Source organism: Falco punctatus, assembly GCF_963210335.1.
Source record: "Falco punctatus genome assembly, chromosome: 1".
NCBI classification, from domain to species: domain Eukaryota; kingdom Metazoa; phylum Chordata; class Aves; order Falconiformes; family Falconidae; genus Falco; species Falco punctatus.
The window spans coordinates 51,619,113-51,633,162 of record NC_137580.1 but is presented as its reverse complement, the minus strand read 5'-3'; the positions used below and the strand labels follow the sequence as shown (position 1 = coordinate 51,633,162).

Sequence of the window (14,050 nt, the reverse complement as noted above, 5' to 3'; positions counted from 1 at the left end):
TTTCACTGGTCCAGTTCCTCTTGGAGGAATTGGAAAAAGGTTGGGGAAGTAAAATATGCTGATGGTACGCTCCTGGAGCCTTTCGTCTGCATATAAGACATCAGTGACCACACGGTAGGTCTCTCTAGGGTCCTCACCCTGGCACTGGTGGTTCATCACCAAGTTCTGAATCCAGATGACACCTTGTTAAAATCAGAGGTTTCAGCTGTGGGAAGTTGTCTTAGTTTCTCCAGACCATTTCTGAACGTTGAGCACACAAGTTTCTTAAAATAAGACTCAAAACCAAAGGATTAATTTTTGGTTGACACCATGTTGTAATCTGATCTCTGAGCAAGTAATTTTAATTTTATGTGTGTATATTATGGGTGTATACTCTAACTTTATATGTGTATAATATGGGAGTGTGTATGTATGTATATGTGTAGGTACACAGAATAATATTGTCCACACCAAGCAAATCCAGAATATCCTTGAATTTAGACACTACAGAGCTGTGATATCTAAACCAGAGACTTCCAGTACAAGTCTGCGTACATCCTGATGAGGGAAAGTTCTGACTGGCACCTATGTCTGTATCAGTATTATAAATATCGCACCAAAATAATATTTTAAATTAATATTCTCTTGGCTGTGAAGTCACACTAGGAGTATCACTTCAAAAAGTCCTGATCGGTTAACAGGAAAACCCCTTCAGAGTAAAAGATTGTTAAGGATATAGTTTTGATCTATATGTGTATGTGGGGCTGTTATGAAGATAACATTTACACCAGCTTTGGGGATAAGACACGGAACAACCTTATATTTCTGTGTTGCTAGAAATCACATTTAAAATGATGGTTCTTGGATGTGGTGCTGGTGACACTCTCCAGTTTCATTCACGAGGTAAACTACCATGTTGAAAAACAATTCAGGCCTTACATGGGAGTTCTCTTGACTAAGATTTTCTTCTTGCATTTACAGTGTTATTGGATTTTTGTCAAAAAAAGAAAACAAAGTTAAAGCAACGAAATTTACTGCCAGAGACTAAATCATTGTAATGGTCTCTTGTGACTTCAAAAATATTATGATGAATCTCTGTATGAAAATTATTCTTCTTTTCTACAATAATTAATGGAACAGAATTCTGATATTTAGATGAAATATTGAGCCTTGTTAACATAGGCTTTGTTTATGATGCGATAATCAAGACGTGTATTGACTTGCAGGAATGAGGACAATGATTTTGCATTTTCCTAGGCAGGAAGCAGTGATTTCTGTGACTAATGAAATAGTCTGTAATTCCAATGATTGGAGTGTATTCCTCCCAGATTTACTGTGTAACTTCTGAAAGTTATGTCACTTTTCTGGGTCTTTACTTCCTCTTATGTAGGTGTGGGGTGTTCTTTATTAATTATGGTCTATTACAAAGAATCCTACATAGCTGTGATGTGGACTTTCTGAGGGTGTTACTAGGTTGTAGGATCCAGATTTGTGTTATCGAAATATCATAAAAGGTTCCTTTTTTTCAGAATCACTGTTGAGTTTCATTTCTGTAGGTGTCAAACTTTTTCTTTATTTTACTGTCAATTAGGTGTGCATTGTACAGAAGAGAGACACCAAGAAAATGTATGCCATGAAATATATGAATAAACAGAAGTGCATTGAGAGAGATGAAGTTCGAAATGTTTTCCGGGAGCTTCAGATAATGCAAGGCCTGGAGCATCCCTTCCTAGTCAATCTATGGTAAGCAAATCTTTAACATTCTATCAAGGATCTTTTGTTTTCTCCTATTGCTGAATCAATTCAGGCTGTGGAAGGCTGGAAAGCTGCAAAGTGTGAAAAAATTTTCATGACCTCTTTTAAGGTATTTAGGTTTTGCAGCAGGCTTTATTTTTCAAGAATATTTTAAAGGTGCCCTTTTGCATTAGAATATTTAAACATCACATTCACCTTTACATTTCTGGTTTGATTTCTCTGGATTGTTATAGCAGTGTGTGGAAATGTATTGGTCTGTCCAGCTTCATCTTTTCTTTTTGACAATACTTGGACTAAACACCTGTTATAAAGCTGTGGAATATCAAATCCAACCATTCAATTAAATTTTATTTTAGTTGATTTGAAAAAATAAAAAAAAATCAATTACTTTTATAAATGGCTGTCATGGAACAACAGAAAAGGATCTTTTGTCACATGGAGTTTCTCTTATCTTCCCCGTGCTAGCCACTGAATGCCTTGGTCATGCCTCATGAGTGTGAGAAAATGTTGGTCAAGTAATGACTAGCTTCAACTACACCACCAATTTAAAATATTTGCTGGCTTTTATGTAGTGATAGTAGTAATGTGATGGAGACTTTTCCTCCCTTATCTAAAAATGGCCTATATAATTTAAGAAAAAGGGGACATAAACCATTACGGTATGAAAATTGCTCATTTCATGAATAGCTTCATTACCTGCATATGGTGACAGTGCACACAGACCTGTTTTTTGAGTTTTAGCTGTCTTAGTAAAGGTCCGTACCTAGGCTACAGTCTTTTGCCTGTCCTTTAGCTCACTCTTGACCTGTACAGGTGAACTTGGCATCTTTCATGAATTGTAAGCCAAATTATTTTCTGGCTTGAGTCAACACAGCTTTAGTATAATTACATTCACTTTAACCAGCAAAGAATTTGATCCCAAAATTCATTCAAAAAGGACCTAATCATATATATGTAAACTATCTAGCTATCTCTGTATATCTCTCTGAAGTGCTCTCCACTTGACATGAATAATCATATTTGAGCTAACCTAATATTCTGTTGGCGGTTTAAAGAAAAATAAACATTGTGACTGTAATACAAAATCTTCCCAGTATAATTTCCAAGGTTCCAGCAACCTGTACTCTGGGGATTTCTTCACCATAGATGTGGTATCTCTGTGCTTAACAGCCTGTGGATTTTTCTTTCATGCATTTGATTAATATCTTTTAAACTCACACAAACTTTTCTTCTTTATCAAGAGATGGGAAAGTTTCCACTGTGTAACTAGGCACTGTGAAGAAACAGTCATAAGTTAACATGTTCTACAAGATACTTCAGTAAACATAACAGTATTGAAGGACTAAAGATCAAATATTTATTGTGAAACAAAAAGTATGCTAGATTCCAATTACTGAATTATAATCAGCTAATCAAAATTCTTTCTTGTTTTCTTTTTTTATGCGAAAGATTAAATCCAAAATAAGCAATACCTTAAAATCTGTTGGGTGTGATGATGATTTTTTTTTTTGTAAATAATTAATTTGTTCTTTTTGTGCTTCTGAGATACTGTCACGAGATCTCAACACTCAAGTGTTATATGTGTATATGAGAAATGTAGAAAATGAAAGAGAAATTTAGTACTCTAGAATTAACAAAACATTTCAGGCAAAAAGGAACCTATTCAAGATGCTCCAGTGCAATAAGTGTGTTCTCTAGCAATGCTAATAGTTGACCGGTCTATCTAGGATGCTTATTAGCTTATTAAGTAGAATTTTCACTAAAGGGAAGCCACTGAGGCAGCCTGCTGACCCATCAAATCACATAATAAACGGCACATCACCACGCATGGATGGGGCCTGAAATTTAGCACTTGCATTAAAGCTTGTGGCACAGCTCAGCAGCCAACAGTCCTGTCTCCCTGTCACCAAGGTTAATTTTCAGGTCTATGGTATGAGACAGAAGAACATGGAATAGTCTGAAGACTTACAGTCAGATCTAAAATCAGTGCCCACATTCAGGAATAGTCCTGTGAAGGTTTTCAGTTTGTTTGTGCAACCACCCAGACCCTGCTGCCTTAGCATCTCAGTGTTTCACAGCCTGAAATCCCCACGCAGACATACTTTGGTTCTTCTTAAGGCCAAAACATGAATGTGTGTAGGTACAGCTAAGCTAGTAGGTGAAACAGCATCCAGGAACATTTCCAGGTGTTGCCTGATGCAGCTGGACTGGCCCTTGGCATGCAGCTGTCCCATGTGAGCCGCCCCTTCCCAAACAGCTCTTGGATAGTTCCAGACTCACAGTGTCCCACAGATCAGTGTGGTGTGGCCAGTGCCCTTCAGCAGCAAAGACTTTCTAGCAGAGGCACAAACTGCCCCCGACAGCTGGCCTAAGTGGTTGGAAATGTTCCCCAGCATGTCTCAGCTACTACCATAACCAGAGTGGGTAAATGAGAGCAGGAGATCCTACTCTAGGGACCTCCATCCTTCCTGTCAAAGGGGGGCAACAGTGTAGTCAAACCCTGGATATGTGAGACTCTACTGAGATTCAGGGAGTCGGACATATGCAATTAGAACTGTAGAAAATTTTCAAAAGATCATTTCATTGACACAGTATTTTCACCTGATTTGCTCATCTGAAACATTACGCATTCAAATGTCTACTGATTCAAAGCCCTGACTCCACAGTGAGCTACTGAACTACTGCAGAACCTATATTCCACCCTGGGCTAGCACAGCAATGGAAAGTTTTGAACCCAAGCCTCCCCAGCCTTAGTCTCTACTACCCTAAATCACTCATTCTTTGTACCAGGCCCATAATATTTCCCCTAATTAGCCTTGCACAATCCTAAATTAATTTAAAATAACTTCTGATGTATTTCTGGAGAGTCTACGCTGCAGTAGTGTGTTCCAGACCTCTGAATGCTCTTTCTCAACTTTTGCCTGAATTTCAAGATGTGCTACACATTGTCGTCAAATAATGACTGCTGTTATTGAACTACAAGAGCACAACACAAATATCACAAATGACTGATGAATAATGGTCACATCTATTCTATTAACACCAAGACACATGAAGCTCTTAAACATATTACTTCTATTTTATTTATTTATTACCATGAAAAAGGAACACTGCAAGTACAAATGAAATATTCCTTAAACATGTTTTGTGTTCTCAGCAAAAATCTCTTCAAATAACAGCATTTTCATTGATTGTTGGTGAATTAGCAGCTTGTTTGATTATTTTTACTTGCAGTTTAGATGCAATAATATTTTACATTGAATACATTTACATTGTATCTGTAACTTACAGTAGATGATTAGCAGGAATCCATGAGATTTCCTCTTCTGAGTCAATTCTCAGTATACTAATGGATAGAAGGAAACAGTTGAAACTGCATTTCTTCAATAGTAATTGCAGCTAGGTTTGTGTTTCATTATTCAGAGTTAAGATTTTTTTTCCTGTTATTTTATTAATTGCATTGTAAATGTACAAATGGGCTGTAACAGGATCTACTAAGTCTATCTTGTTTCACAAACTGGAATATTAGCAAGGAATAGTTAAGTCATGGTGTATGGGCAATAACACAGCTGCAGCTTGTGTAAATGTTGAGTTCCTCTTGACCAGGCTGTTTTGGACTAGTCTGTCTTTCTAGGGGCTAACAGACTCTCTAAGGGTGTACATCAGTTTTCAAAAACCCTGCTTAAGGTAAGATTGTGGTGACAAACTCAGAAATCCCATCAGCCTACTAATTTTAATTGGTATCTTCCTACTTAGCTGGGGTATCCAACTTTGATTTCTCAAGGATATTCACAAGTAATCATTCTGAGAAGGTAAGTATCAATCTGCTGAGAGCTCTGCTGCAGCTCCCACATTAGCAGACAGGCACTGACACTGTTCACTTAACTAAACACTAATCCTCCTAGCGAAAGTCAGTAATTTAGTTATAGGCAGGACACAGACTAAGATGAGTAGTGGTGAACAGCTTTTCCAAAATGATTTAATTATGCCTTTTACATTAGATTGTCACTGGATAAAAACTGAAAACAGGCTTTGTATGAGGAACCATAGTAATGTGTGTTTGCACAAAACACTTTGTCAGCTTGTGGTTGAAGTGTTGTGTAGTCTGTGAGGAAATGGGGACCTCGCCGCCCATGGTAAAGGAAGCCCAGAGCTCATGTCTCCTGCTGTCCAGACTAGCTGATTACTTGTCTCCTACAGAAAGCATGGTGATGGTGCCAAGAGATTTGTTGATATAAATATTCTATTTGCCCCTTTTAATCTCAGTGAAAAGTAATTAGCTGGCTGGACCAGTCTGGATGACACTTCAAAAGTCTTCAGAAAAATCATCATTTCTTTCTTGATTTGAAAGGGAAATTACTTATTTTGGTTGCACTGTCCCTTCCCCTTGATTCCTCCCTCCCCTAATCCCCAATTATGCGAAGCAAGATTTAAGATTAGGCAGGTAGCCTAGATCTAATCTACTGTTCTTTTATCTGGAAGGGATATTCATAATGAAAAAATTAGGGAATCTTATTACCAAAATACTGGCATTTTTTTCAAAGTATTTTCTGTAAGAACTTCAGTGTCATCAAATTTTTTTTTTCTTTTGGATGAATTGAAATGAAATCTTACTACTTTTAATTCAAAACATCAAATCCAAAATCTGTATTGAAAAGTATATTTGGAGGAAATTCTGCTCATGACAGAGCAGAGTTTGTGGGACTGTCCCTGTCCAGAAGGGCTGATTTCAAAAGTTAATCATCCAGACCTTCAAAATGAAATTAATATAGTGGTAATTCTCCCAACGGTTCCTTGAACCAAACTGAATACTAAACAAGCACATTAATCTTTCTTTGAGGAATTACATCATCAAAAAGAAAAGTTGGCAACTCTGGAAACAAACATGAAGACTGGAAAGCCCTTTAGTTATGCATGGTAACTGCACAAAGAAGTAATGAGATACATGTAAACAATCTGTCATCAGTTAAATTCTCATGGAGAGAAAGAGAAGAGGAAAGAAGGTAAACCTTCTGTAGAGGGTAATTCTGCTGGCATCCACCAGTAGCCCCACCATCCACAAGAATATAGAACAGCTAATATAAAACAAAGGTAACGTTTCAACTCCAAAAGATCTATATTAAAGAGGTTTTTGAGGTTCGTGCATCTTCTCTGAGCTTTATTAAATTGAACTTCACAGTCTCAACTTATAAATCATATTGTTTGAAGTATGAACTGTCTTTCATAACATCTGACACAGAAAAGAGTCATTCTTCTGTAAATGCTCATAATAGCTTAGAGGATAGCGTTTTTCGGGAAAGAATTGGGGTTGATTTATAACCTTCATTTTAGAAATGGAATTGAATAAATGCTTAAAGATACGTGAGCCTTGTAGCCAGTTTTATCACTGTTAGAGGCATTTCTGATAATAGAGATCCTTTCTTAAATGAAAAGCAGTCCTGTTTTTTATCAGACCTTTTGTATGTCATGTGGATTTCAAGCATAGATGAATGAGCTGTAGAAATGTCAGCTGCTAATTAAGTCCTGCCTTGAGACTACAATGTGCCCCTCTAAGATCCACCATTTTATCCATGTTTATCTTCCCCCAAATATCTGGGTGTCCCCTGGGCAAGATGAGTAGTGTTCCTGAAAGGATCCATATTTTAAATATCTTTCTCACAACATGTATTAGGACTGAGTAAAGAGTCAGGTTACTCCCTATGTATCAATGTGGCTAGACTTGTCATTACATGACTTGTCTTCAAACATGAATAGATTCACCGGCTGCTCTGAAAAAAATACAGTTTACCACAAAGGACAGATGTTTTTTTTTGCAAAAAAATCATGTATCAGAACGGCTTCTCTGCTGATGTGGAACAGAGAAATCTGAAAAAGAATTTGGACCATTCCTCAAAACTTTTAGAACATTGAAGTAATCTTATTCTTAACAGTCTTGGTTAAAGCTGTTACATCTTTTTTAAATTGTTGGAACAATTTCAAAGGCAGCAGACCGGAAAAGGTGATTTACATTTTGTCAGCTTATAGGTAATTTTCCTAGTGTAGACAAAGCAGTATGTTTTATGTACTTAACAACCCATAAAGAAGTGTTAGATCCACTCTGAGAATGCAGCTATATTTTGATGTATTTTTTCTTTCTACTCATCAGTCTATGGAAGCTGTATGTATTTCTTTAGACAGATCTACAAAATTACATTACTGGTACCAGCTAGAGCAAGACTAAGTTTCAAATCCAGTGAAAACTGGAACAAGTGTAGAACACATATTGTAGCAAAAATGTTCATGTGTTTCTGAATTCACCTAATACCGCAGTCTATCTTCAAAAGAAAGAGGAGGTAAGAAAGAAAAAAGAATTCTGGAGAGAAGAAATTATTTGTTCAGTCTCAAGTGCTGGGTGTGTTGTTTAAAGTACACACATAACTGGAAATGGTCACTTCCCTGTGAAGGTGCCCTTTCTAGAATAGGCTGGGAGAAATGTCACCTTAGACTGTCCCATAGCACAGCTCTGCCCCTCAGACTGGCATCAGATATGTGCATACACCTACAAAATTAGAGAAGCAAGAAGATCTGCCTGTGTTTTATTGCTGAGTGGAGCTGAAGATAACCAAGTTACTTTCTGTACCTCTCAGAGACCCCAAACACCAAGAGGAGGTGGTTTAGGTCAGTCTTAGGTGGGTTTGCTTAGTGGCTGTGGTGTGTCTGTGTAACTTGCCTTGATGTAGCAGATCTAATCTGGGGTGAAATTATGTTATAGGGGATGGGAAATGTCTATTCTGATACCTGATATGACCAGCTTTCTGAGCTTCATGAGACTCCATACTAAAGTCTGTGAGTAAAGCTCATGATTTCACAGAAAAAAATTACATGATATTTTTGGATTACCTTAAGGGTCTTTTCCAACCTAAACGATTCTACAAGTCTGTGAAGGAAGCAGGGAGTTTGTGGTGTTTCCTGTTAGGTGACAGGTCAGCTGTGTGCAACCAGCCTGACTGCCTCTTCAGCAGTAAGGGGTTCTGCTGAAAAGTCAAGCTGTGATGACGTGTATCTTAATAGCATGTGGTGGATCCCCAGAGGTCATGAAACAACAGATCCTGACAAACATTCGGTTTTCCTGGAGAGTAACAAAAGTGCTCAATGCACTTAGCTCTCTTTGGTCATACCCAGCTGCTCTAAGCTTGGTTTATGGAAGAAAGACTGATGTTGCCCACTTTGGATATGTCTATGCTAGTAATTTTAAAATGGGTGTTCTTCCTGGACTCTTGAACCCAATCTTCCATACTGCTAAATAGTTTCAGACCCACCCCTAGCCTAGCTGTAGGCTGGGGCATGAGCACCATCCCACAGAAGCCCCAGGTGCTAACAGATTGCTCCCAGTAGGCAGCTTGCATGCCACCACCCTGGTTTTGAAGCTGACAGTTTAATAGTTCAGGCACAGACTTTTCTGTGCCATTTGGTCCTGGTGCTGGAGAACGGCTACTGGCATGTTTATTGATACCACACATGTTTCTTACTTTTATGAATTTAGCTGAGGTCACGAACCCCAGGCCATGTAGTCCTGGGCCATTCTAGATATTCAATAGGCTACAAGATTCCTTTCTAGGCAAGAAGAGATTGTAAATCAAGGGAGAAAGGTATATTTAGTGTCTTGCACAGAGCTTAGATGGGTGAACTCCTTTTGCTATAGAGGGATCAAAGGGTGAGTACTTTCCTCAAATAGCTAGATCAGTTCATCGCTTCATTAATGTAAATCTGGAATAGATAAAGATACAGGATTTTTATATCTAAGATTGAAAAATCTTCTCCAGAGCCTTAGAAGAGACAATGATGGAGGAAAAAGGACAGGAAAAGGTGATAAGGCAGCAGGAAGGGTAGGATAATTGGAAGAAGAGAATATAAGAAAGATTTGTCTTGAGTTGTAAATGTTCAGGATATTATTTCTGGCTATGGAAATTACATTGGACTTAACACTGACAGTTGGTAACCTCTGAATGCTTGTGCTAAATGAATGTTAGCTGTAACATCTTCACTGACTGATGAATGCGTGATCCAACAGTTACTTATTTTTGTGCTGATTTTAGTACCCTAAGATAGTAATTTGCAGTATTGGAACACTGTCTCAAGTCTGCCTGTATTGAATTTTGTTCTGGTGACTAATTGTTTCCTGTGAGAAATTGCTGTCAGCTTGAAATATATATCTTTCGATTTAGTTTTAATATGCTCCTCATAAGAGCAGGATCTGGCCTTTGGCATAGTTTAAGTTTTGATCTTTTTTGCATTAAAAACTGCTGCAATAGATATTTCATCTCACGCATGTCTCGTTGCAACCTGGGACCTATCTTGGTAGCTTGTCTTCTGCTTCATTCTTACTGAGACAGAGACTTTATTTGCTGACCTGTATTAAACTTTTTCTCACACAAAGCTTTCACTGCAAGAGGTTTTATTAGAAACACTGATAAATATAAAACTGCTGTGAAAAATACTCCCTTTTGGTTTAAGAACGTTCAGTTTCAGGCAAGTTCCTCTTATCAATTGTGAATTATTGCCTTGTTCTGCCTTCACAAGGGAATGTGAAGGGAATCTGCTATCCAAAACAGACCCTCATGAGCTTGAGGTTAGCCTTGGCCATGTCTCAGGTCTGTGGAGTAGATAGTCACAGTAATTCTCAGCACATCTGTGACAAGGATGAGTACTGTTCCTTTTCGGGCAGAAGCAGAGCTCCAGCACTGTGGCAGGGATATTTTCGGGAGAGCTGCAGGGGAGCAGGGTTTCAGTGCTCTCAGCCTAATGAGATGGGAAAGAAAGAAGAAAAGCCCTTAGACATGGCTTCAGACTCCTCAATTTTTTTTTTTCATTCTCAGCTTTAAAGGTTATGAATGCCAAACATGATAGCTAGAGTGTGTAATTAGACTGATAACCAAGGTCCTGTAGGTAAAGTGGTTCTTATAATCAGTGACAGAGTAATGAGTTCCTCATGCAAATCTACTGTCTTCATGCAGGCAGGATTGATTCTTACCTATACTATAGAGACTGGGACTGCAATTAGCCTGTGCTAAAAGTAGACCATGCAACATGCAGCTCAGCCCTGCATTAACAAAGCCCAACAACTGTGGGTCAACCATCGGGATGTAAAATTGTCTTGGATGCACTTGCAAAATTGTCCATAGACATCCAGAGTGTGAATGCAAAGTAGGTGATCATTACAGAATGAAAATAAGCGCTTAACACTTTCACTGCAAAACTTTGATACTGAACAGGTCCTACAAATCTACACTTAGTCCAAAAATGTTATTCTTGGAAATTATTGGTGATGTAATAGGCCTTGGAAATTATTCATAGGGGTTTTTTTGGAATATATATGAAGTTTTAGTGATGATACTTTTAGTACAAATCAGATAAAACACATAGGTGACTTCCTTTTTATTTATAAGATGTTGAAGTAAAAGTCAGGTCCCTGATACTAAAAACAAAACAAACCCCACTATGGTACTAGCAAGAAATATCAAAATACTGTTAATTGAAGGAATATCTATGTGCTTCAGGTAATATGTTAGCTCTCTGAGTCAGATCTTTCCCTTTTACTTCTGCTAGAATGCCAAGTCTATTTTTCATTTTGTCAAATATTAAAAGTAGAGGACTTTTTTTACCAAATGTCCTAAAGGACAGAACAGAAGCTGAAAGTCTGTATATGTAGGTAGAAAAGGTGTAAATAAATAAATAAAAATAGATAGCCTGAGTGTAAGGCAATTTAAATTTTATATTGTAAGAACTATATCAAATAGAGTAGATTTAAAATGGCAAATAGTGGGATTGAAGCAAAGCAGGAAGTTCTGTAATGCATTATCGTTTTATCATTGCCTGCTTAGGGGAACCTTTGCTTTGGTTCGTTAAAATTTATCAAAGCTGTTGTTATTTTAAAAGTCAGCAACAGATTTTTACAGCATAGCGTGCTTTTCCATTTTATTGAATTAAAATTATATTTATTATACAATGAAAGTGCAGTGAGAAGCTGATACTAACATTTCAGAAAATTATTAATGGTATCCTGTTTCTAAATTAATGACAGTTTTGCAGTGTAAAGTTCTAATTAGGAAAGACTAACTCTCGTGTTTCATGAGTACACACCACATAAAGGAGAATTTAACGTTGCTTTTCTACTGATGTTGTACTTATTACAAACTGCATCCTGACCAAGGAAAGGTCATGCACTATGAAGATGACTATTTAAATTCCTCTGCAAAACAGTTGTGGCCATGAGGAAGATGACTTCTGCCTGTAAAATTCTCTCTAGCTTCCTAAACTAGAATTTATCTAAGGTGCAGAGTGCAAATTATTCTTGGCGAAAAGCCAAGGTGGTCTGATTGAGGCTTGTTGGCAAACAAATAAGCAAAATAAAGCTAACAGAAGTAACTCTTCTTTTTGACCATAACTTTCACAGGCTCACCAACAGAACGGCTGGGAGAAGGATGAGGGAAAAATAAGGATGCAAACAGAAATGATAATGAGCCTGGTGAGGGATGTGAACCGTAGGATGAAAGGAGAAGATATTTTTTTACCTTCGGTGTGTACAAAATCTAATGTAACCAGAAAATGTAACCAATATTGGTGAATAAAACAGATTCTTCGAGGTCTGAACTTCCTTTACTGATACAAGAAAATAAAGTAAGCAGAAAAGGAAGTGAGGCTTTGTTTCTGAGATCTCTCCAAAGAAGAGTAGAGACAAGCTATAGACCTCTGTGTATGCTGTTCTTTCTGTGGAAGCTGAAAACTCTGCAGCCATTTTTTAAAAACAACCAAAATATTTCGTTCCTCTTGACCTAGAACACTTGAAATACTCCCTTGAGAAAAATATCCTTTACTTGAGAATAATAATAAAACCCAAAATGTTCCTTCATAGAGAAAATAATTTGGTAAATGATAAATAATCAAATGATAGGGTAAAAATGGAATGGCATACTCTAAGCTATATGCATTTAAAACGAGAGTTAAGCTTCATGAGGCATTAGAAAAATATTGAGATATAATTTACAAATTAAGATACTAACATCAGAGAGATGTCAAATATGTTATGGTGGTCTCAGGTATTATCCTTACTATTATTATTGTTTGTCACTTAGTAAATGGTGACATCTGTACTTTCGACAGTCCAGTACTTCATTCCTTAGGGAAGGGTAAGGATTGCTTCTTTCCAGTCAGTACAACCAGCTCTACATAAATTACAGGTAATTTTCACTTCTTGAATGAGCTTTACTGGATGATCCAGGGTTCATATATGAATACCTGCATATTTTTATAGATCTGGCAAGTCTGGTATAGCAACATCTTCCATTTGTCTTTAGCCATGGTCTAGCTGTCTGCGTTTAAGTAGTGTCTAGCAAAGTATGGGCTTAGCCAAGCTACCTGCAGTTGTACTATCACTACTCTAAAAGCCTGGTGACATATGATGGTTAACAAGGCTCCTACAAAATAATAAGGGCAGAAGTCTGACTCTGATCCCTATTTGGGATCAATAAATTACAGAATGATACCAATGAAGCATAGGATTTTCTAGCATTTTTCCAAGTGGAAACAAGAATTTTAGCTGTACTGAAAAACTGGCACAAGTCGTTAGTACATAAAGATATAGAAAGATGACATTAGAACATCTAGAATCACATAGAGCAGCATGTCCTTGGGACTAGCTCTGATGTGGCCACTACACACGTGTGCTATCAAGAAATGAACAGATTTTCCTTCATATCCCAAGTAAAAAGCTCTAAGATGAGCATTTTGTGAGAGAAACCCTGTGACCGACAGCCACCTCTGCAGCCTGGGGCAGCTGAACAGCACAACAGGAATCAGAGTAATGGGGGAAAAATCACTACTTTTATGACTCTTTGACCCAGTTCAATGCTAAAAAAGAAATTGAACTTTTCTGTTGGCACCGCTCTGCCAGTGAGCTTGTCTTTAATTTTCCTTTAAGCCCCTAAACAGCTTCATACTGCATCTGTTTCTGTTCCTAATCAATCCTGTTAGGCCTTTTTCTGCTCAGCAAGGTCTATCACTCACTTGTGACATACAGAGAAACGCTTGCTCAAATGCAGTCTCCTGGATTTCCTCTCCTGTTCCTCTCTGTCCTACTTGTCTCCAGAGTCATCTGACTGGCAGTCCATTTTGTTGTATGAAGGCTGTTGATGTCTGGTGAATTCTTTAAAATGATTTATTTTATTTCCTGAAGTGTGGATGGATAAACTAAGTATTTTTTAATGTCTCTCTCTCCCCCCGCCCCCTTTGTTTCTTCCTTTCTGTAAATAATTCAAGACTATCTTATGACCTTTTTAAT

At 37.6% G+C, this 14,050-nt stretch overlaps 1 protein-coding gene across 7 annotated transcripts in view; it reads left to right on the top strand.

The window, feature by feature from the left end:
• The window catches only part of STK32B (serine/threonine kinase 32B), a 180,554-nt gene that overhangs the window by 34,774 nt on the left and 131,730 nt on the right, over window positions 1-14,050 (top strand). For all 7 annotated transcript variants that reach the window (XM_080373475.1, XM_080373474.1, XM_080373478.1 and 4 more), the window contains one exon: window positions 1,571-1,722. In XM_080373475.1, the coding sequence (XP_080229601.1) occupies window positions 1,571-1,722 (152 nt within the window). The remainder of the gene's footprint in view (window positions 1-1,570; window positions 1,723-14,050) is intronic.